Source organism: Ornithodoros turicata, chromosome 1 (genome assembly GCF_037126465.1).
Source record: "Ornithodoros turicata isolate Travis chromosome 1, ASM3712646v1, whole genome shotgun sequence".
Taxonomy (NCBI): Eukaryota; Metazoa; Arthropoda; class Arachnida; order Ixodida; family Argasidae; genus Ornithodoros; species Ornithodoros turicata.
The window spans coordinates 61,041,981-61,066,666 of record NC_088201.1 but is presented as its reverse complement, the minus strand read 5'-3'; the positions used below and the strand labels follow the sequence as shown (position 1 = coordinate 61,066,666).

Sequence of the window (24,686 nt, the reverse complement as noted above, 5' to 3'; positions counted from 1 at the left end):
TTTTTCTTTTTGTAATAGATTTGTATCTAAAAAAAGCTTGGCAGCAGCACAGATGCCGCCTTTGCAGGTGAGTTAATTATGTGGCCAGGCGGACATCCTGTTGAAGGGGAGTAGCGCCTAGATGAATAATTACGTAGAATTAATTAATGCACTTTTTAACGAGAGTCTTTCAAGTAAATGTGCCCGCTTTTTTTTGCTGTTGTTGTTCAGATTCCGAAACGAAACGTGCATGTTCGCCAGATGTTACCATGCAAATCAACCGAAACCACGCCAACGCGCGTCCGCCGGAAAAACTGCTGCGCTCCTCTGCGTGCAAGCGTGACTTCCGGTTTGAGAGTATAGTAAAATAGCCTCGTTTACAGTGTTTGATTTGAGCGTCTCCAATGTTGTGCTATGGATGTGTGTGATTTTCCGCAGCTTGTAAACAAATTGTAATTAGCTGCAAATTTCTTAGTTTAATATGAGCTCAAATGATGATTTTGTGTTCTTTGGAACTCCATTGGAGGAACTTGACCAAGGTACGTGTCTGAATTTTGTAGTTTTGCTTGGCTCTCACTAACTTGTGAATGTTCATACGTTGCTCCAACTTTAGTCATTTCACTTCTAAAGCGGTCTGTTATTGAATGATGTCCTTGCACCAGTACATATGCGACTTGCTACTCTCAACGCAGATGAAATACCACGCAAAAAATATCAACCAGACTTGACAGTTCGTGATGCTCAAGGAAGACGTAGGTTTCACGGTGCCTTCACTGGTGGCTTCTCCGCAGGGTTTTACAATACTGTGGGTACCAAAGAGGGTAAGTGTGTGGTTGCATGATATAGATGATGCCATTTGGACAGACAACTGTCGACAAAGCTGACCTGTGCTAAAGTTTCCCAAAAGAAAGACTGTTTGCAGTATTGCAATATCTGTGTGATATGGTTCACATTTGCGTGCTCTCTCACGGATTGGACATGTACAAAGGTTCACCTGGGGGTCTGGCCGGCACTCAGTTCCCTAGCTCTTTGACTGCGACATTTAGCAAGTGATCAAATTGAAAAAAAGAAGAAGAAAATGGAGGGAAGGCTGCTGAGCAATACCAGCAGAAGAGCTTGACCCCAAACTGTGTGTTTTTCTCCAGTGGTTTACTAACCGATCACACCATAGATGGCTTTCAGTGTTCTTCACCTTGGATCAGCACTTGGGACCTTCCATGGATAGAAGTTGTACATGCTTGATCACATCGTAGATACGTATGAAACATGTGACTTGCAATAGGCGTTGATTCGAAAGTTTCCATTTTTGTCCTTTGCAACTAATTTTTCTTCTTTCTCTGGTAATACGATAGTGCCAAGTGACAACCCATGTCTTACTAAGCGGAATTTCAATGTGCTACGTATATAGCCAAATCTACATCATGCCTTCCTGTCTTGTTGTTACGCTCTATAAGTCTAGCGCACACAGACCAACATCTTGACCGATGTGAATTTTTCTTAATAGTTAATTAGTGGCTTTAGGTCACCAGAATGTGTTCATGGCCATTATCCTGTGACACCTGGTTTACAAATTTCCTTTCAGGCTGTAATAGAAATCATTAGCACAAAATACCTGTAGGCCAGCTCTCTCAATTCTTCGGCCACTAGGTACAAGCCACTGAACACTATCACATCCTTCACTATGCACCACGCTTTTTTGTTTTGCGGATTCACTGATGTATCACCCCACCTTACATGCAACAAATTATAACCGTCAATGGAATACTGGAAGGTTTGCACTGTTTTTCTTCGTGTAGCGTGCATATATGAACACTTTGTAAAGTTCAATTCCATTTGCCAAGTCTTGCACTGGTCGTTGATCCAGGCAAGGCAATCATTCAAAAGTAGTTGGTCCGATATTGACATCAATTGATATCAGTAAAGATTAAACATTAAGTTTTGGATCTACTTTCATGAGAATTTCGGTCAGAATTGAATATTTTCGATGCTTCAGGGAAATGCGGTATTCAGCCACCACCCCGGCTGCTCCACTGCGTGAAATACTACCCACAAATGTTCAAGGTCTTTTCTTACAGCGGTGCTCAAGGTTTGCGCCTTCACATGGTGTCTGAGTGTGTTCGCCGTGCGTGTATGGCCGGTGGGCTGTACTTTGCCTTTGCCACTTTCTTTACCATTACGAAGAGGGACGGCGATCGCAACTTAATATGCACTGTAGTGCAGTGCCGAAAGCAAAGCCTTCAGCTGCATAATTTATATCCGTGGCCCAAGCCTTCTTTGTTGTGTGCGCCTGAACGAAGGCGCCTTTATTTTACCACGTAATCCCAAATACAATGCTCTAATTACACTCGTTAGATACATTGCCATCATACTGAGAACGATGGAAAATATTGCACATATTCACAGTTATTATTGCATGTTTTGAAGATTTTTGGTGCATAGTTGAATGCATATTTTGGGAGTTTTTAGTGCATATTTAGCCGCACTTTACTGATAACATTTCGTTTGACGTAACATGAGTGTGTTTGAGAGTGAGCAAGTGCGTTTGTGAGACCACAACAATCTTACACTTTTGTAGCGGATGTTCTGAGGAGAATGACAGAAGTGAATGATTACTCCGACATGTTGTTTAGTTATGAGCTGCTAACAGTTACATTGCTTATAGGCAGGTAGTTAATACATGCTATGGCACATTTTTGGCCGCAGATTACTGCATCTTGTGGAACAACATTTTGAACTGGCAGAGCATAAGTACTCTAGAAAGAATGAGCGAGCAAAAGTGGCCCATTCGCTTCTGACATATTAGCCTGCACTTCCATCATCGCCTCTCCCACATTTCACTAGTTGTCATGGTGCATTCACCCAGGTGGTGGGGTCAAATCCTACCAGTGGCTGTGCTGTCTGAGGTTTTCCCTGGATTTTCTGGTAGACTTTCCCGACATAATGTCAGCACAGTTCTCTCTGAAGTCAGCCCAGGTCACATACTACCCCCACCCCACCCCCCATGTCTCCTGCTCCTTTCTCAACCTGTCATGTCTCTACGCTGCTCATATCACACAAAAATCATTAGGCATTCCTATGTGTCATTTCGTGTGATAAGCACCTATAGCTTGGAGCATGCTTTGCGCATGTTCTTGTTTTGCAGTGAAAGTATGGGGCCCATGCACAAAAATTTTGCTAGGATCCTAGCACTCTGAAAATACTTAGCCACAGCTTTGACAGTGCATTTCACATGAAATGGAGGATAACAAAGCTTAAAGGTTCAGCACGTGCTTAAAGCATTTGCAAAATTACTCTAGAAGAAGTTCCTTGAGGATAGGATCGTGACATGATTTTTGTGCAAACGGGCTCAAATATTCCGGCTGTTAATACGTGAAAACACTAGGTTTCGTGACTTTGATGAACTGTACGTTGTCCTGTAGGATGGGCACCAGCTTCTTTCAAGTCATCAAAATTGAATAAGGCCGAAGGTTTAGCAAGAAGGCCCCAGGATTACATGGATGAAGAGGTGTGAATAATTGATTGCTCAATAACGTAGTACTTCACTTGCTGAAGTGTCCATGCTCTGGTTGCTAAGCCGAAGTTCCCTTATTTTTCTCTCTCTCTTCTCAAAAATCTGTTCAGGACGTTGGTGAATTTGGAATAGCACCACAAAGGATTCAAGTAAAAGAAGACTTTGCTGACTTTTCGGAGCGAAGAAAGCGCACCAGAGAGCCAGCCAGGGGTCACGGTGGGCCAATTCCAGGATCACCGCCACTGAAAAACATTTTTAAACCTGCAAAGTGCGTATTCATTTCCATTTATGTTGTAAGATACGGAAGGAAAATTTTTTTTTACACATAATGGTACGTGAAAGTTGTACAGGTGAAAGTTTGCTACGGTGTGTGCTCTTGCGCTGTAGTACCTACTGTGTAAGCATTACCGTGAAACATTTGTTTGTGAGCCCTTAATTTTTGTGCACATGAAAATTTTGAACAAGAATTAACACTTTGGAAACAGTGCTGCTGTCAGAGACTTTCTTTTCATGGTTAATTGTACAGGTTACTAGTACAGATAAACACTGGAACTGCTTTGTGGAACAAGCATGAGCAACGCTGCTGTTATCGGATGCAGTAAGGGCAATATTGGGCATAAAGTAAGACAATCAAGCCACAACTTTGAGCATCCAAATTTCGTGAAATTTACTGGCTGTGGATGTGTGTGCTGTGTCCGATTCGCAAAAAATTAGGGTCGCAAAACTAAAAGGTTTTGCACTATAGGTTGATGCCACGTATAAGTCAACCCTGATGTTCTTAACGTAAAAGTTGTTAAGGAAAGGTGAACAAGGAATGTTTCTTTTGCTCACAAAGGTGATACTGTAAACATATTTTTATTCGCAATGTATTGATTTTCGCAAAAGCGCATTCAGTCATTTGCGAAATTATTCGCGAGTACTTAATTTTGCGATTCAAGGGCTGTTTCCTTTCGCGGGATAAACGTCGAGGTTTGTTTGTGAGTACAATTTTTTGTGATTTTTTATCGTTTACAAAATTAATACGAGGGGTGTTCAAGTCAAACCGGGACTTTTCATTTTTCGGAAAAGTAAAATGAACTTACCGGCAAGAAATTAGTTTTATTTTTCAACGTAATCTCCAGCTGCACTAATGCACTTGTCCCAGCGTTTCACGAGGGCTTGGATGCCAGCAGCGTAGAAATCCTTACCGGTGCGTAGCAGCCATGATTGGACCGCATTCTTGACCTCGTCGTCGCAGCTGAAGCTGAAGCTGACTATTTTGATGCGCGTTTAGACTCAGGAGTGAAATGGTGCACCCACGTTTCATCAGACGTGATGATCTGATCAAGGAACGGCTGTCCTTCAGTGTCGAAACGGTACCTTAGCTCTTGGGAGATTTCCAGTCTTCTCTGCCGGTCAAACACGGAGAGCTGCCTCGGGACCCAACGGGCACTAACTTTCCGAAACTGGAGGTGTTCATGAATGATAGTGTTCAACGTTCCCACAGAAAGGTCCGTCTTTCAAGCCAGTTCTAGACATGTTATCCGTCGGTCCTTGAGGATCAGGCGCTCCACAAGTTGGATGTTCTCAGGAACTGGGCTCTGAGCCGCCCCGGCCGGGATCGTCTGACACTGATGTACGACCGTCTCAGAACCGTTTGCACCACTCAAACGCTTTGCTGTGGCTAAGTGTATCGTGGCCATATTGAGCCTGAAGTCTTCTGTGAATTTCAGATGACTTTACACCTTCATTCACGAGAAACTTCATGACAATTCGCTGCTCGATGTGTGCGCTCACCTCGTTATCGGCCATCTTGTCCAGCACGTGTCTTCTGTTTTGCACAAACTTTGGACCACCACGTGGTGAACGCGGAGGCCTGTCGCGTGTGAAAATGACAAAAAAGACGTAGCGCGAGCCATTTGTACACTCAGGAGCCAGAAAGTCCCGGTTTGACTTGAACACCCCTCACACATCGCGAATAAAAATACGTTTACGGTATGTCAAAGCATAAAAAGAAAATGCGAGGGAATCAAGATGCACCAATCATGTTCATCGATGGCTGACTTGGACAACAACAGCTTTTGTCGTCACTCTCCCATAGCAGGTCATCCTCAGTGCCATCCAAATTGTTGCTGGTGCAACACTTTTTGAATGTCTTCGCCACCATTTCTTCAGGATGTGCTTTCTGCACGGGTGTACAAAATGTGCACTTGTTCATGGGCAAATTAGACCACGGCCAAGGAACACTTCCTTTGAGTTGCATGCACCGAGGGCACTCTGGTGTAATCTCGAACATCGCACGCACTATTCTAATAACCCAAAACAATGTTGGCCACACATACAATGCTTATACGCGTAATTAGAAACGTCCCATCTTGGGCACCCAAATGTTGGTATACATTTTTCCCAACAGTCTTCATCTCCAGAATCTGAATATGTCCTATTATGGTGGTATTCTGTGCTAAAAACCTTTGTGTGGGTACATTCTTGGAGGCGTGGAATATGTGCAGGAACTTTAAAAAATAAAAAATAACTCTATATTGAACTCCTCTGTACTACTTTGGATCTACTGTGTAGAATAAAGCAGCACAGAACACGTACACAAGGAGAGAACACACATACTGTAAACATATTTTTACTCGCAATGTATTAATTTTTGCGAATTTTGGGACTGCTAAAAAATAGCAAAAAATTGTACTCGCGAACACAGCTTGACGTTTATCCCGTGAAAGGAAACAGCCCTATAGGCCTCTTTCCGTTTACAAACAAAAGACACCATTGTTGTGTGGGCAACCACACGAACGCAACTCCTGATTGCCGTATGTAATTGCAGATTGATTCAGGTGTTGTCGAATGGTAATTTCTGGCAAACTGTGTCACATTATACTCATTGTCCCGGACTCTGTTAATTTGTTTTGCCCACACCGGCCTTGTGACGTCATCCGCGGAAACTGGTCTATAATCGCGAAATTAAATATTCGCAAATAACTTTGCAAATGACTGAATGCATAATTCGCGAAAATTAATACATCGCAAATGAAAATACAGTACATACAGGGCTATTTCACCTAATGTGTCACAAAATTCTATTGAAAAATCTATTTTTCTACTATTTGCATATGATTCTAAAAATCATGTTGCAAAATCATGCATGCACATGTCTTAAAGCGACAGTTTTTGACATTGTTATTATTCTTTCAGGTATTACCATTGGAGTAGGGAATGTATTTTGTAATGTAATGGAGTAAATCCAACACACACTTTCAGTTTCTAGGGAAGAATCATTTACCGTATTTTCACGCGTATTAGCCGCGGCTTATGCGCAATTTATTTTTTTCGCGGACGCTCTGCGGCTTATCCGTGGGTGCGGCTTATCTGGTGACTATTTTTCGCTGGTACTTTCCCCATACCCCGGGTTAAACGAAAGGGCCGACAGTGCCTCATGTTTTTCGGAACAGGACCGCCCTGCCCACGAACAATACCGAACGGGGGCGGGTCCACTCCACATTCGAGTAGACTAACCCGTCAATACAGGAAAAACACGCAACAAGGGCACAATCCGATCTTAGTAGAACACTAGAACTGACCTCCTTTGTTATACATCATGCCGACACCGGAATCTGGACAGGGTTTGTAGCCTTCCCCACGGTCTCCTTTGTCGGCAGACCCACAAGAAGGGTTCAATACACCTGTCATCAGGATAAAACGTGGTCAGCTAAGCGTCAGTTCTCATTTGACGAGAGCAGCAGCATTCGTGGACACGGGCACGGCAGTTAGAGGTGAGGCATGGCTCCAACGCTGAGGCACAGCCACGACAGCGGCTTTAAACTAAAAGTCGTCGACTTCGCGGACAAGTACGGGAACAGGGCAGCTGGCAGGGAGTACGGCGCTGACGAGCGTTGAGCGTCTCTGTTGATTTTGTATGTGCATCACTGGTTTAGCGCACAAAGCAGTCGTGTCGTATTACCCGCGGCTTATCTGCAAAAACATTTTCAAAATGTGTCTAAAAACGAGTCCTGCGGCTTATCTGCGGTGCGGCTAATACGCGTGAAAATACGGTACTGACTTTGCAAATTTTTTAGATCAAATCAATTGAGAAATTTCAATTTCTTGGGGGGGGGGGGGTGAACTGAAAATTAAAGTGCTGATGGGTCATGGCAAAAGTTTACTAAAGATATATACTGTTGAGCCCATAATTTTCAGACAAGTGGATTTTTTAATACGATGTTGCGAAACATTAGGGGAACCAGCCTTTATGCATACTGGATTATCTTAGTACAATTACAAAGTTCTCCTTCTGTATTCCACTCCTCATTGCGAGCTGTGTCCTGGCAGCTTGATTGGCTGCTTTGTGTTGATTACTGCAATCACAGAACAGTACTAACATGTGTGTTAATACCTCTTCAGTTAGTGAGTTAATAAGTCAACGTGACAGGAACATGACAATTTTATTCCTTACTGGAATGTATCAAATACAACGCTGTGGAGTCAACTATCTATCGTTTTATGAATGTATAGTTACTGTGAACTGTACTTGTGGATATGTATATCCTTGCACATCTTGAGTTATAATGCAAAAAGTAGGAATGACATGGCTATTAATAGCAGTAGAAACATGAAATTTTTGGTACTTGCGGATGGCCCGCAGGAGCTGCCATGCAAGGATTTGGCGGTCAAGAGTTGATCCAGTCTAGACTAAACTGTTACTTGGTACTCACCCAGCTGTCATTATTGGCTTCCATAATTTAGCATGACAATTGGCGTGAAGCTCTTGAGCCACATGGGGTGGAGGCAAGGTCAAGGTATTGGGCCAAGACTCACCAAGAAAGAAAAGAAGCAAAAAGGCAAACGAGGTCATAAGGTGTATGGATGCTCACTTCCTCCAGGAATGGAAGGGTCGTCTTCATCCTCTGTACGTATTTCTGAATTTCGTTGTCCACCTTGCGCAAAGTGTTAGAGATGAATTAACTCTTATTTTTGTGCCTCTTGCTATAGGAAGAGGACGAATATGCTGAAAGTTTCACCTTTGCACCGTCTGATGTAAAAGAAGTTGACTACACGCCAAAAAACAATAAGCATGGCATTGGCTATGTGTCACTGGGTGTGCGTTCAATATTTGAGGCTCCTATAGATGTGGACCGTCCGACCACAGCAAGAGCTCACCTGGAAAAAGGGAAGCGCAAGCTTACCATTACTGGGCAGGTTAGAGATATTTTGCATCTTAACAGTGTAATCCATATTGTCTCGTTTGTGCTGAGGGGTAACTGGCTTGGAATCGTGAATTGTTTGGCATGCTGGCACCTCTGAAATAGGAAAAAAAGAAATTCAAAACGTTACTTGGTTGGTGCACTGCATCATACTAATGAAGCACCAAAGAACAGTGATCGAGACGAGAGAAGACAACGCAGGTGCTGTGTTGCGCCTGTGTTGTCTTCACTCGTCTCAGTCCCTGTTCTTTGGCGCTTCATTAGTTGTATGTACCAACACGCCCGAATCCCTACCTTGGTGCACTACACTTAATATGTATCGCAGAAACCTACAGGGCGTCCCAGAAAACGTGTCATTGAATTATATATTAAAAAAACTACACCACCTAGAATCATGCGGACCTAGAATCAACGGCATCTGTTCTTACTAGGTTGTTGCCACCTCCTGATGTGAATGTCATGTAACGTAAGATTAATTAAGTAAATTTTTGCGAACTGAACTCTGGGAATTTGCCAAGTAAAGGTCACTTTTTTACCCCACCAATGTGAAGAGCATGCCGAATTTACTCCAATAACATGGTAGTTGACAAGGATATTGAGGAGCTATCCTATCGGAAAAAATAGGCCAACATCATGCTTTACGGAACACCCAGAGCATAGTGAGCGACAAGTTTTTCAGCGCAATTGTTGTTAGTCCGACGAAAGGAGGTTGGAAACCCAGCCCACACCGGGATCGAAGAAAGATATAACATAGGCATGGACTAAAGCCCTCGGTTTTCTGCTGTGGCAAATTCAAAATTCTGTGGCACCGACTTGTAAAATCTGCGATTTTCCGTGGCAAGCAGTAAACAGCTGCTTGAAACTTGAAAAATGTGTGAACAAAAAATATTTTATAAAATTACGTATTCAAAGCACTGTTGTGGCTCGGCATTACATACATGATATTGTGGCGACGACAATGAGGACTCATCTCACGCGACTCATGTCACGCGCATTATCAATTATCATTCTGTCCATTAAACCATTGCCATCACCACGCTGTGCTGCCCGTATCATTTGGTGGAGGTGCTGGCTCGCCCCAGCCGACCTGCTGCTGCCATGGCCATCGACACCCCAGCCCCGACCTGCCGAACAGACCAAAGATGACCCGACCTGACCAGAAGCCCCCAGCCCCGTTGAGAACCGACGCCCGTGACAGCAGCACCCAGTGATGGCTCAGCTCCCGCCCTCGGACCACCGACGTTCTAGCGGGCAGCACAGCGTCCCCATCGCCTCATCGCCCCATCGTCCACATCAGTGCCGAACGTCATTCCTAGCCCTGTGCCTTCTCGTCCACGTCGCCACCATCCATCAGGCGGCACCGCTACCAAGGAGGCACCGGGCTACTACTGCGGGCAGCACAGCGTCACTTCATATTTCGCTCACTTGACCACCATTGACCATCGTGCCCATTGACCATCGTTGACCATCGTCCGACATTGACCATCGTGCCCAGGAGGTCACGACTTCGAGGGGGGGGGGGGTATTGTGACGAGGACAATGAGGACTCATCTCACGCGACTCATGTCACGCGCATTATCATTCTGTCCATTAAACCATTGCCATCATCACGCTGTGCTGCCCGTATCAAAATATTGTGTTCTCCTCTGATACGGTCTGTCGCCTGCAATCATTTTATACCTGCTGAAAGATCTTGCAGCATCTACAGAGTTTATAGGAACTTTATAGGAAGAAATTTACAATACGTGCCCTGGGGAAGTTACATCTCTAGGACACTCTTTTTTATTCCTGGGCTGTAGGCATTATTTAGGAGTCTTTTGAACTTTTTGAAGGCAACCTCCCAGACATCAAATCAAAATCCCCCACTGCCACTGCTAAACTGCACACGGGAGGGACGCCGACCCTTCCTCAGGCGAAGTATGCACAATAAACTTTTGCTAACGTTATCTTAAGCTAAACTACATATGTCTGTGTTTGTCCTTCAGCATGAACAATTTCGTAAAGCAGGCTTGACCTCACGCAAGGAAGCGTCAGGTGAAGCCCACTTTCGGGAGGTGTCGTTCGTATTCGGCGAATAGTCGTATGTCCGTAAACCCGAATATTGAGTATATTTGCGAATGTAATACTTCGAATGATTGATATTGGATTCGAATTCGAGAACTCTAATATCCGCCCATCTCTGGAAATAAGGTATTACGTGAAATTCTGTGCCAAACGAAGGATTCTGCAATTAATTCCGAACTCCGCAACATTTCAAGGAAACAGGCAAAACCGAGGGCCTTAGACAAGGCTCCAAGGATCCAGTAGGTAGAGCCTCAACACAACCGCATGCGACGTGTACCTGGTTTTTATACTCTATGCAATGCATGTCCCACAATGGAGGATGCCTGGACATATCGAGAATCAATACAGTGCAATCTTGTTAATTTGAACCGCATGGCCTGAAAAGCGTCCAAATTCTTTCCGAACCGAACTCGGGACCAAACTTTTTTCACAGAACAGAATTTCGGGCCAAATTCGGCCCGATCTGGCCAAGCCAGATTTCTCCTCCGAAATGGGAAGTGACGCCAACCAAGAAAGTAAAAGCATCCAATGGCTATTCAGGCGGAAGGAGAACCATAGCAACGATGATGTAGCAATCGGGTCGACTGTTGCCGTTTCAGCGACTTCTACCCCTATGAATATGGGGATTATCTCATTGAACTGGATGGTTGAAAGGTGATGTCCCCCAAGGTCAGAAGCCTTTGGCCGAAATTCGGGGTACATTTTGGTAGCATGTGGTGATGCACAGAAAAAAGGTTTGGTCCCGATTTTGGTTCGGCCTGTTTTCGGACAGTTTTTCGTGCCATGCGGTTCAGCCTTAAGGGAACTCTAGAGGAAATATAAGAGGCTGTCTTTCTAGAATATTTTTAGAGAATTCCAAAACAGCTCAGGACAGAAAATCATATCGTGCTTGTGTTCGTTTCAACAGCCGCGACTCTAAATGCTGTTTGCAATGTTAAGCCTAAAACCTAGCAGCCTAAACCTCGCAAACACGAATATCACCAGCCCAATTCAAGACAATATCAAATTACTGCATTTTCCTTGTCTGTGTAGTCAACAAGAAAGGTATTGATCTCCTAAAACCAGTAGCGTAAGCAGCATCGTTCTTCGCAGGTTGTGTTTGCGCACACCGTACGGTGATTCATTCGTTACTCCTCTTTCCTCTGGCAGACAAGGCTGGCAGGCTTTCCTCCTTTTATGAGAAACTGGCTTGTATTGTGAGTAATAAGTAAATTTTGCATTTAGTAAGTAAAAGGGTTGAGGACACAGCAGCGGCGCGCGGCCATGCTTCCGAGCTGATGCGTAGTCGGACGCGGCCCTGCAATCTTGTTCAAATAAACCAATGGGCACGTTTATGTGTTCGAATTACAAGGTGTTTCCCCTCCTTGAAATACACATAGTTTTGCCAGGACCAGAGCGTCAGTTCGAATTATCTTTAAGTTCTACTTAAGAGATTTTGAATTAACGCGATTGCACTGTATTTCTTTGCCTCGAGAGTCCGATGCTGTCATGAAGAAAATTACTGGTCAGGATCACGGTTGGAATGTGGGAGCAGTGTGGTAGAGCAAACATGACTAGAATGCTTGCAATTGTGTGAAAGTGTCTCCTCAGTGTCAATTCATCCAGCCTATACAGACTCCTTCTGTGACCTAGCTTCCCTACTTTCGCTGTACTTTCGCTTGACCTGGTTCCTTTCTGTCTCAGCTTGGTTTGCCTTTTTAATCATATTTATACGCATGCGAGTTTCCTTGTGAAAATTAAGCTTATGCTCGTTTGAGTCGTGCGTTCGTCCCTGTAGTTGTGCCCAGACTCGGGCTTTTCACATTACGCCGAGGGAACACTTCCTCTGATCCCTTCGCTAGGTTCTGACTGTTTCTTGCAGAACGGCACTTCCCATAACACGCCCGAGACACGTGCGAATATCTGTAGTCGACAGATTCCGGCGTACACTTTCCGCGCCTGTTGGGAAACTGGTTTTTCAACCGAGGTTATACGCACTGTGAACGCGCACGCCCTGAAGTCGTCTGAAAAATGCCCCATGTGTTTTGGCCTTAACTCTCTTTCAGTTGCATTAGTGCAAAGCATTGCCTTTGATCATTCCCTGTATTGAAAATTTTGTGAATGTTGCAAATGGGAACATAATAATTCCTGAAGTCTGGAAATATGTTGCAAATAGCTGTGGTTACCTATTTGGAGATGCTGCAGTGCTTAACCAATGGCTTTCTTTTTTATGAAGGCCTTTGGGGTTGGAGCATTCGAGGATGATGATGCAGACATTTATGCTCGCGAGGACATGTCTCAGTACAACTTCTTTCTCGCGGAGGAGCCAAAAACAGTTACCAAGAAAAATGAAGTGGAACTTGCACGAGGTATAACATCTTGCAAACACCTGCAAGTATAGAACAAAGTCTGTGTGTTTGTGTAGTTGCCACTGTTGAAGTGATTATGTCTGGTTGGAACTTGTAGGATAATAAAAAGTTCCAAGATGTCTATGCTGTTAACAGCATGTTAATATTGCGGTTCTATGTACACAGGTGGCCGGCAATCAAATGTACATCAACTGCGAAAAGACTTGGAGGGATTTCATCTTGCAAAGGACAACGGGGAGTCACGAAGGAAGCTCTATCTGCCACCTGAAATTCCTGGAGACTTTGAACCTATTCATCAAACTGCTAAAAGAGAAAAGAGACGTTTTGAGGAGCCCAAAGATCAGCTATGCAAGGAAAAGAAAACCGAACACAAAGGTGAAGAGTTGAAATGCTTTGTTAAAATGTTAAAATGCTTAAGATAAGATAATTGTTTCTGTTTCACTAGAGCGCCTTGCATCATAGAACAGTGCTTACCATTTGTAGTCATCCTTATGGGAGTCGCAAAAAGGGTAGCAATGTCCACTGAAGGGCTTGGAGCAACTCTAAAGTGCTTCTAACTGCTGCTAATTTTTGCAAATGTGCTTGACACGTATTAGCAAAAAAACAAGTGGCAAATGCGAGATAATTTACTACAAAAGAACGCTGCATTACCCCAAAACTATGTGTCTGCTCCTTTGCTGTGAGGAGATAGTACAGAATTGACAACAGCCGTTTGGATATTATGCATGTGTACATGCGCGAGTATCAAGAAATCTGCTGTGCTCAATCCACGGAGTAAGAAGTGTAGGTGAAACTTCCCATAGAAGCAAGCGCCGGCGCGCGACCAGAGACTGTCACGTTGGGGGAGAGAAAAAAGGCAGTTGCTGACTTTACGCGACAGATGGCACGGCGGCACTGTCTTCCATTTTGCGCTTTTACATGGAAGGCTATTTAGCAGTGCTTTTCGCGAGTGGTACGGTAGCCTCTACGGATGATGACAAACTAATGACCGTGAACGATGTTTGTCTTGGCAATAAATGTCACGCTTGTCAACTACATAGCGCTTCTTGTTTAGCGAAACCAACGGAAAACAATTTCATTCTCTTGCCTCTCGGTTCTGTTGAGCAGACGACAGGAGCACGATGATCGCGTAAGCGTTTCATCATCATCTTCTTTTCTAGCGTTTAATTCACGTGCTTTCACGTGTTTTAGTCATGCCGCCGGACAAGCGACAGTATCATGTGACCGCATGCTTCAGAAATTCTGCGTCCTCGTGCAACAGATGGCAGTGCGAGCCGGGTCGCCGAGCGCGCGCTCCTCGTACATTCTGTGGTCGCGGGAGAGAGTGAAGTTTCATCTCCTAGTCTTCTTACTCCGTGGCTGTTGTATTTCTGACTGTTCCATTGAAAAATTGTGCCTTTTGAAATACAGCCTTATATTTGATCTTGCACCATTAATCATATGACCCAGAAAGGCTTAGATTAGTGAATTGGACAAAAAGGGTTACATAGTACAGTTATAGTACACAGTACAGTTCCAGCGTCTGGAGTAAGCACGTGACTTATTGCACGCTGCCTCACTGGCGGCGGCGAGGGCCGTGATGTCAGAGCCGCATTGGTTTCGGTATTCGCGGTGCCCATTTTCTCCGCTTCTATTACCCTCTTTGCTGTGAAACTTTCAATGCAAGTTCACACTGGTGCAAAGAACCGTCTTTTATGTTTATCTGGGATAACCTGGAATGACCTGTCGCAACCCCTTTAAAGGGATAGGGCAGCATTGACAAGGGGCAGAATTTGCTATGCTCGTGTGTCACCCCTTGATGATTTTCTTTTTTTTGCTTCTATAATATTCACACATATTGTACTTGTTTCTACAGGTTCTGTGTTTGATCTTCTGTCTCCAGAAGACAAGGAACGTATTGAACTAGCGAAACAAGGGAAAGCCATGGTGCCTAAAGTTGATTCTGCAGTGCACAAGAAATCTGATGGGGGCACCACTCTAGGAAGAGAATCTGCTGACGTGCTCAGAATGTCGGAGTCAACTGCGACAGAACGCCTTGGTACTGTGGAAGTGACGAAGCCTTTTGGAAGAAATGAAGCCAAGCAGAGAAGATTTGAGCAATATCTGTCGCTGCTAAGCTCAAATAGAGCAGGTAAGATGGGGGCTGCATAAATTCACTGAAGTTGGGCATATTAGCTCTTTTGTGTACTACATGTCCAATTTTTTTCTCTTTTTTTTTCTTAGAACTCTACCCAGCGATGCAACCGATGCTGATGACTGAGTGGGAGAAAGAAAAGGAAAGAAGAGAGTTTGAACGGGCTGCCATGATCTGCCAGCCTGCCAAGAGCCTCAACTCTCGCTTTGTTTCTAAGAATATGCTGGCTGATGATGACGCTGCAGTTGATGTTCCCATCGACAAGCTTGTATGAGGCTCAACTATTTTCTCGTTTGATTGTTTTCTTTGCACGTCTTTATGGTACTCTGTGAGCAGTCAGATCCCAAGCATTATCAACATCGAGTTTTAGAAAACTATGAGTTTTCTATAAGTTTTAGAAAACTATCCCCTATGCGAGTTTTAGAAAACTATGTGTAGGTCTGAGTTTTGCGTGCTAAAATAATACTAGTTTAGGCTGTTGCTTGTATTTATGCAACTGGTTTCAACTGTATTGGGTTTGAAAGCCTGTTCTTTTTTCTTTCTCTTTTCTTGCACACGTCTGTAGTTATTGCTCGTAATTTTGCCAGTGTAGTTCTTGTGCATGTGTAATCTTTTCATCTGCATCGCGCTGAGCTTTTTTTTTTTTTTTAATTTGGTGATTGTAATTTTGATTGCTGCGTTTGTTGCCAGGAAGAAAATGATGACAAATCCAAGGCTGCTGAAATGGGCATGTTTGGGAAACTCACACACGAATGCTTTGAGTGGCATCCTGCTGACTTGCTTTGCAAGAGGTTCAATGTGCCTAACCCATACCCAGGGTAAGATTGTATTAACTACAAAGCTAAATATACTTCAGTATTTGATTTCTTTCTCTTTTTTTTACAGATGTGAAATTGTAGGCATGGCAGTTGTCAAAGTGGACAAACATTCTGTGTTCAATTTTCTCAATGATCCTGAAGGTGGAAAAACAGAAACTGGGTCGTCAGATGCAGATGGTAAAGTAAATTCTCCAGGAGGCACTTCTACAGTCACGAACCAATATTTTGGACTTGAAAAATTCGGACTTTCCAACTTTTCAGACAAAACTCTTTGCACCGGTATAAAACCCCATAGATTGCAAAAAAATTGGGGGTGCAGTTACATTGTAACAGTAGTATATAGGAAATAAGTTAGGGGGATGTTGCCAAACATATTTTTTTGGGGGGAGGGGGTTGTCTGGATAAACCACTGGCTGTAGGTACCTTGCAGGAAATTGAAAACATTATTCCGACATACCCCTTCAGAATGGGGTGCTACAATGCTAGGCAGACACGATGTTTCCGTATCCTCCAGGTTCTGATTACAACTCTTCATTAGCAGAGGCTATACTTTACACATTACATAGCTCTGCCAATAGCAGGCTGCCATACATCTCACCACCAGGCGTGTTCGAAGTTGCCTAACAATGCCTCCACGATATTTGTTTATTTTCATGTATATCATGTACATATTTTCTTACTTAGGTGGGTAAACTTTGTGGAATTAACGGTGTACCCAAAGCAGGGCGGTTCTTGGTGTAGTGTTTTGATGAATGTCAATTTTCTTCCTGGTCATGTTCTTTGTTGGGGAATAAATGAAATAAATGGTGTACTAATCTTATGTTTCAGGGATCACTGGATGTAATAAACCTTCTACGTCTCTTGCTGAACTTTTTTCCAAGAAAGTAGAGGAAAAGCCATCTGCTACAACAGTAAGTGCATTCCACAATTTCCAACATTTAATTGTTCAGTCGTATTACAGCAGGGTGTGAAATACGCACCTATTCTGGCATTCATTGTATTACACTCCATTCTCGTACAAGACCGGAAATCGGCAAGCTTGAGTTTCTGAGACCAAAGTGTGCACACGTTGTAGATGTGATATTGTTACTCATTCACAGGAACCTGAAGATGATATGGAGATCAAGCTAGATGTGGAACGACCACCCTTGGCATTCTTCAAAGCTATTTTCTCTGAGGAATCATCGGATGAAGATGAACCCACTGCCAAGCCTCCTGCTTCCACAACTGTTCCAGTCGACCAGAGTACATCTAACGAAGTGAAAGAAACACTTGTTCCCGAAGAAAAGAAACATCTCCTCGTTGCAGCTGAGAAGTTCAATAAAGCAAGACCAGCTGCAAAAGGAGTTTTTGCGAACTTGGATTTCGACCGTCTCAATTCTTTGCCACCTCCAGTAGCGGTTGAGGAGCTGCAGCGTAATGTTCAGTCTGATAGCACTGCGACTATAAAGGCAGGTGAAGGGAAGTGTAACGAAGACAGTGAGAGCAACGTGTACGGCCCGAGATTGCCACCTCCTGGGGCCGTTTTTCAGCAAGTACTGGGTAAGCCAGCAAAGCTTGCGTTGTATGTGTTTCCAGCATACCCTCTCTTGCAGGAGTCCCATGTCTCATCAGTATTCTACACAGTGTTCTGTCTTTTGTCTCCCACATGCCTGCGCAGCACTCTGTATTTGCTCGTTAATCTTATGGCCAGTGTACTGAGAGACAGTACCACATTTTGCTTACTGTAAGACGAGTTGCCTCCGAAAAAAGATTGCTCCTGAGGTTAACGCTTCCCTTGCAAAGGGATCTCAGTACTCTCCCCATAGTGTGGGTTCTCCTCCACGGTGCACATGATGGGATGATGCATGTACAGCTTGGGACAGAAGTTTATGGAACACAGCCGTAGCACATTTCTTCATCGGAGCCGCCCCCTACTAGCTATCAGGAAGAGATTTACCAAGAAACGGATGACCGGCTATTCTATCCATCTCCTAGTATGTGTGTCCATTCCTGTTTGCTGCTAGGATGTCACTCCAATGGAGAAATGCGACACCCTGGTATTCCGTAAACTTTTGTCCAAAGCTGTACGTGCACCATCGTTAGAGCCTGAAGTGTTCGGGAAATATTTTTTTCTAAATTCGGGAGGTAAAAATCGGGGGAATAAAAATGTGCTCTAAATTCATGTGAATTCGGGTCGAAAAACTTCCAATATGTTAAATTTGGGGAGAAATCAGGCTCTATTACTCTAACGAACTGCACTGGTTTGCTACAAACAGTGACGTAATTTGTGTTTCCTGCTATACAAGCTAGCCAGACGTTTCAGTGAGGGCAATTTGCTGGGTAAAAATCGGGTCGGGTCCTTTAGGATATATATAGCGAGCAACCAGAATGTTTGCGACCCTCATATAGGTTCTTCTCACTTCACTTCACTTCTCACTTCTAGACACTTCTCCCTTACTGCGACATGAAAACAATTGGGATATCTCTATAATTTTGGCGGCGGCATGCGTATACTGCAGGGGTGTTCAGGGGCTGAACCCGTAACTTTAAACAGACACTTAGGGACAACTATTATGCGATGGCGGCTAAAACATTTGTTTTAGTGGTTTTCCCCATGCAATGAATCAGTATGAATTTTTATAACAAAATCGACGAGGGTCGAGCATCACCTCTGGGACGTTTGGCATGGAATGACCCAGCTAGCATTTTTGACAATGGCAAGTTAATAAATAAATCAAGTACTGTATATTACAACTTATTGTGTACATTAATATGTTGATGTGTTATGCAGCAATGCACATAGGTCATACTGAAGTAAATGCCTGAATATAAATGCTGAATATAAATACCTGACCCTCCTCCGTCCATATTAACCACCATACACAGTGCTGGTCATGCAGATGGGTCCCCACAACACAGCGCCCCTTGACCCTCACCCTTGTAAATCCGGCACTGGTCGTTCCACCCATATTTTACATCGTCTTTGCAGAACCTGTAAGAATTCGACACAAGCATAAGAAAAGGGAGCACCGTAGGTCCAAGAAAGGCAAGCATAGGAAACAGAAGGTAATGTCTATCAACTAAGCTTTTATATTTACCTTTATGCATTTTTGTAGTTTGTTGCCGGTATTATGCTCGTTAGATAAGGTTTGTTTATAGCTGTGTTGGTTTATAGCTAGAGCCTGAAGTTTTTGGGAAATATTTTTTTTCTAAATTTGGAGGGTATAAATCAGGTAAATAAACATGTGCACTATATTCATGCGAATTTGGGCGAAAAAACTTCCAGTATGCTAAATTCGGGGAGAAATCGGGCTCAGTTACTCAAACTGACTGTACAGGTTTGGTACAAACGGTGATGTAACTGCATTTTTCTGCCAAACAAGTAAGTTAGTGCATCTTTACAGACATCCCAGTGGGGGCAATTTGCCGGGTAAAAATCGGGTTTCACCCTAAAGAGGCAACCTTCAATTCGGGGTGCAAATTCGGGGAACAATCTGGTAAAACCCTAAAACTTCAGGCTCTATTAGCTTGTCCTGCGGCTGCGCATATTGAGCTCACCTTATACCCCCCTTTTCTACAGACATACAAATTGTGCAGCTAAATTTTTGTTACGATGTGTACATGAACTTCGACTTCCACTCGAGAGACACGTTCTTCCTAGAGTCACTAAATAAGCTTCGCTTCAGAATATCGACACTGAGTTCCAAGAGCGAGCATGCGCCATCTTGTTTCCGCTCCACGGTAGCCATGTGGACGTGCACGCACACTTTAGCGCATGATGCCATCTATCGTGCACGGGTGAAATGTTCCTTTCTCTTGCAAGCAGCTCATCAAGGTTGAAGGCCTTGAGCTCCCCATCACATCCTCGGGACGCTCTAGTGGAAAATACGTGGATTATCGCACAACAATCGTACACGCTTCTCTATCCCACAGCGAGCATTATGTTAGACGTCTGGCACCGGATGGCACCGGTGTGGTGCGGAAACAAGATGGCGCTCCTGCTGTCCCTTGTACCTCAGTGTCGATACTCTGAAGCGAAGTTTATTTAGTGACTCTAGTTCTTCCTACCGCACGTGACCGTGTCAGCAGTGCTACTGAGCATTCTAACCGGAAAAACGTGAACTATGCTAATAAGTCATATATTATGCTGGTCATCTAGGACATTATTTTCAAGAGTGTTCTCGTTTAGCAACATAATAAGCCCAGTCGTGGCTGCGCCACTACACACAGCTGACTTTATCCTCCTGGCATTGCCATTGTTTAGCCATCAAAGTCGGACCTGTGAAAATTGTTTTTCCCCGCGCCAAAACCCTGTGCATATGGTGTTATATTGAAAAGGGGGTTAAGACATGCTCCCGCATTTTGTTAGATTTCTGCGAAGTCACACACATTAAAACTGTGCTGACAGGACATGCACATAGAGTAGACACACACATGTATGGTGCACATTTTACATTGACATTATTCGAGGAATACTTACTGCAATTACCTTACAAAATATTCACTTAAACTTTTCTTGGTTTGGGATTTTTCAGCTTATCCCCTTATTGAATACAGAGGTTCAATTGAAGCCAGCAGAAAACACTTTGGTTGATGCATTGACACGACGATGACGGCTGTTAGCACATCAGAGCAACAGTTAATTCCTGGCCACCTGCTTCGTGCAACATAGCTAGCTATGCTTCAGTTGTCATATGCAGGTTATCCTCCTTATGTTCAGTTGCTCTAAATCCCTGGATATTACATGATAAAAGCATGGGAATGTACGTTGATGTACCTGCTCATTCACTTAACTGCAGTAAGGGAAATGGTTGTTACAGCTGTGTTCTGTTATGCATTCTGTGTTCCAGTCCAAATCCAAAGGTAAGAAGCACAAGAAACACAGCAAGAAACTTGCAATCAAGAGTAGGCCAGCAAATAGCAGTGGCAGTAGCAGCGATGAGGACACTGACTCTGAAGATTCATCTGATGCTGAAGTGTTAAACAGGTGAAATGCAGTGCTGTTTTACATTTGTGAGTAGTACGCTGTGACCTTTTAATACTTCACTTTGCAGACTGACACAAGTGATTCAGAAGTTTGCGTAAATGAGAGATGACCTTGCTGCCCGTTAAGGAAGCTCAAGCAGGCTGTCATCCCAAGTGCTCCTCAAGTTATAATTGGATGGTGTGCACTGCTACTCTACATTAATAAGTTGACCAATTTCGGTACAAATCAACTCTCTTGTTTTAGATCTCGCGACGGTATTGGCTCACGTTGTCATTGATAAGTGCGAATACATAATTTTAATGTATGGGTTAAAGTGTGCAGTAAGTTGGGTCATCTGGGTAAGGGTCAGCTGGCATCGCCACAGAGTGATGTGGTCACATAAGAGTCATTTGATTTCTGGAATGGCAGAACCGAAGTGAGTGTAAAATGAGTACAGAGCACAAAGGACCAGGTAGACGACTGATGATGTAAGAAAAAATTGAAGGACGAATAATGTAATCAATGTGGTGGAAATGTGTTAGCATTACACGTATTCTCTTATCTTCACTATCCACCCCTAACTATCACTAACTGTTACTAACTACGCAGCCACAACAGTTGTGCAAGCCTTCTTCCTCCCCGGCGAGTTGCCCCTTCGTCACGCTGCCGGAGAGTGAGGTCTTCCCTCTACCAGTGCGTATGCGCAACACGCAGGTGCGGGAGGAGGAAGGCTTCACACATCCATCAGACTGTCATGATTTTCCAACTTGGGGTTTTTAATGCTCACGCATTAATAAGTGTTGTACAATATTGTATTTGCTACACATACAATGGTAGATGCTTCCTAAAGCCACCGGCACAATACGAGGCACATCCCATAAGTTCTCTGCCTGAACCATAAGGATATGGCTGAGGTGAATGAAATAATGTTACTTTTCATTGTTACGCTTCTTGGAAGTTTGTTACTCCAAAGAACTGGTCAGGGTGTCAGTGGCATCATCACTGGGAAAGTGGATGCCAGAGAGTTCCTTTTTCACCTTGGGAAATGGATGAAAGGTTGATGGGGCGAGTTCTGGCGAGTATGGTGGATGTACGGACTAAGAGGGATATGAGGCGAAACTCCTTGTGTAAAAGCGTGAGAAAAAGGCAGTTGCTGGCGCTCTGCAGCAGATGGCGGTGGGGTATGATGCCCTTGGTTTCACACTCCCGCTTAGTGTGCTATTGAAAGAATGCGTTCTTTACGAGCTGGTTAGCAGCTTCTACTGTGCCTGACGAATGCAAACTGAGTTAGAAACATGAATAGTGTTGGTTTCCACAACAGGTCTTACACATTTCACTTGGGTAAAGCAACAATGTTCAGTGCCAGCCCAAAAGAAACAAAACCAATCTGTCCGCCTCGTTAAGTGGACACTGGGGCAAGGTTTTATGCTTTTATGTTGTGATTATCGCACAGTACATTTCTTTTCGATAGCAACTGGAAAGCGAAAATGCTCTTGCACTGTTTGATCTCTGTTGCTGTGCCCACTTGTGTGAAGTTGTTAGTTGAGTACAGGCTAACGGAGCACGACTGCTGGCTCTGCTGTTACAGCTTGGGACAAAGGTTTACGGAACACAGGGGGGCTCAGATTTCTCCATTGGAGCGGCACTCTAGCAGCAAACGGGAGCGGGCACACATACTGAAAGATGGACCAAATAGCCGGTCACCCGATTCTTATTCGATCTCATAGCTGGCAGGGAGGCGCTCCGATGAAGAAATACGCCAATGCCGTGTTCCGTAAACTTTTGCCCCAAGCTGTACGTATGGCCTGACTGTCCCCAGTTGCACCTAGTGCTGGATGTGTTTCATCCCAAACTGTAGTAGCGGCTACAAGAAGCATTTCGCAGGTGAAATATCAAGCGGGGAAGGTACTACAGTGGACAAGGAGGTGAGGTAACATTGGACAAGTCGAAGAAGCCTGTGTTACTTCAAGAAGCTGTGTCATGCATTTTCCCAGCATGCCCACCCTACATGTCTTCTCTGAAGAAAAAGCAAAGCACCAAAAAGCTAGTCAAGTGTCGATGTTGGCTGCAGCAAGCAAGTGAGAGACGATATGCCTGTCAAAATAAGTGATGCTGGCAGTGGCATACCAGTGTCACAGCGTCAGGTGGCCTCCTCTGTGTCCGAACTTCCTGAGACTGTGATACGAGCCTTTAACGCATTAAATCCGAGCCTCAACCTGCCGTGATTGCGGGCTGTGGTGGATCCAAGAAGGGGGGGAAGGTTGGGCGATCGCCCCCCAAACCGTCAGTTTATACATTGAATTTCCCTCTCCCTCCTCCCCCACTATGCGCTCCGACAAAGAAACGCCCCCCCCCCAAACCGAGAGTCTGGATCCGCCCCTGATTGGGGGGGGGGGGGGATATGTTTATTATGTTTAAAAAAAAGGAGGGAAAGGCTAGCCTGTGCTGTTGCACATTTTTTATGCATGTTCCAGCTTCTTAAATAGTCAGTCGATTTTATAGCCAGATCTCTGCATTGTACTGATTCCAAGTTAATCACTCTGCGCTATGATCTTCCAACATTTCATTTCATTTCATTTTATTACCTTAAGGACCCTTTACACAAGGGTGTTACATAAGGGGGGAACAAGAGGAACACATCAAAGTATTTACACAGTTTATAATTGTATTCTAAAGAAACATTTCTTCGCAGACACGTTGAAAACTGCTAAGGTCCAGCAGTTTCTTGAAATATGTTGCCCATTGAATTCTACGGTGTCACACGACTTCACGGTCAGCTTTTGCTCTTCTTGGCTTGTTTACTTGCTCGCAGTTTCGCAATCGTCAGGCTGAAAGCCAAATCGATCGTCGCCCGTACGTATGCGAGCACCGTAGCACAGTACATATTGTGGCCAGAGCTTTTCACAACGTGCAAGGGCAGCCCTTCCAGTTTGTGCGAGTCACAGGTGCCCAATGCTTGATTCATGAGCGTACAGTGGATGACCTGACCTGATAGGTTACGAAAAGCTTATCTGCTTTATTGCTTTTTCTCTCGTTACAACCTCTGTAGTGGAGAAGCTACACTTCCCAGACCTACAACTTATCTGAGGCTTCAGTGCCCAGTACACCATAGACGTCTAGGAGATGTCCCTCTCATATCCCAAATTGGATGTTTGGATATCCCATGGATCATTGCAGAGAGCTCGTAGACGTAGCATGTGCGTACTGGCGACTATGGTTTGTCCCACTTTTTCCACATTCCACGAACGTCACAGAGACGCAACTTCGGGCCACTTAGATATTCACAGCATTTTTCATATCTGCACATATTATTGCTATAAATGTGCTCTTTCAGAAATGTGCTATACATTCTAGCATTCTATAGCTCTAGCATTAGCTTAGCTTAGCTTAGCTACAGGAGGAGGAGGAGGAGTGTCGTTGGGAGGAACCGAGAGATCTGCCTGCCTGATTAGGCGGCATGTTTCTCGGGAAGGGAAAGGTGGTGGAGAGGAGGAGAGGAAAGGGTGAAGTGGAAGACCGAGCGGAATCCGCTCGGGGGGAGGATAGCTGCGTCCATGGGCCGACTTCAGGGGACTTCATACGCCTATTACACATCTGAGGGAAACCCAGGAAAAACCCCAGACGGCACAGCCGGCCCGCGGATTCGAACCGCGGACCTCCCAGTCTCCAAGCGCACGCGTTACCGCTGCGCCACCGGA

At 44.3% G+C, this 24,686-nt stretch overlaps 1 protein-coding gene across 3 annotated transcripts; it reads left to right on the top strand.

Moving 5' to 3' along the window:
* Positions 1 to 352: 352 nt before the first annotated feature.
* Positions 353 to 23,208, top strand: LOC135378285 (G patch domain-containing protein 1-like). 3 transcript variants are annotated; one of them, XR_010418319.1, is made up of 18 exons: positions 353 to 518; positions 672 to 800; positions 3,399 to 3,484; positions 3,601 to 3,758; positions 8,219 to 8,381; positions 8,465 to 8,671; positions 12,956 to 13,088; positions 13,254 to 13,463; positions 14,944 to 15,219; positions 15,312 to 15,490; positions 15,913 to 16,040; positions 16,108 to 16,217; positions 16,869 to 16,951; positions 17,141 to 17,582; positions 19,012 to 19,088; positions 20,873 to 21,009; positions 21,077 to 21,186; positions 22,873 to 23,208. XR_010418319.1 is itself a non-coding variant. In XM_064611273.1 (17 exons), exons 1-17 carry the CDS (start codon positions 461 to 463, stop codon positions 21,105 to 21,107), a joined length of 2,607 nt encoding a protein of 868 aa, XP_064467343.1. In that variant the 5' UTR covers positions 353 to 460; the 3' UTR covers positions 21,108 to 21,313. The 3 variants fall into 3 exon arrangements, 1 of the variants encoding a protein (XP_064467343.1); XR_010418318.1 differs by having other exon boundaries at positions 21,077 to 21,227; XM_064611273.1 differs by lacking the exon at positions 22,873 to 23,208 and having other exon boundaries at positions 21,077 to 21,313.
* The last annotated feature ends 1,478 nt before the right edge of the window (positions 23,209 to 24,686 follow it).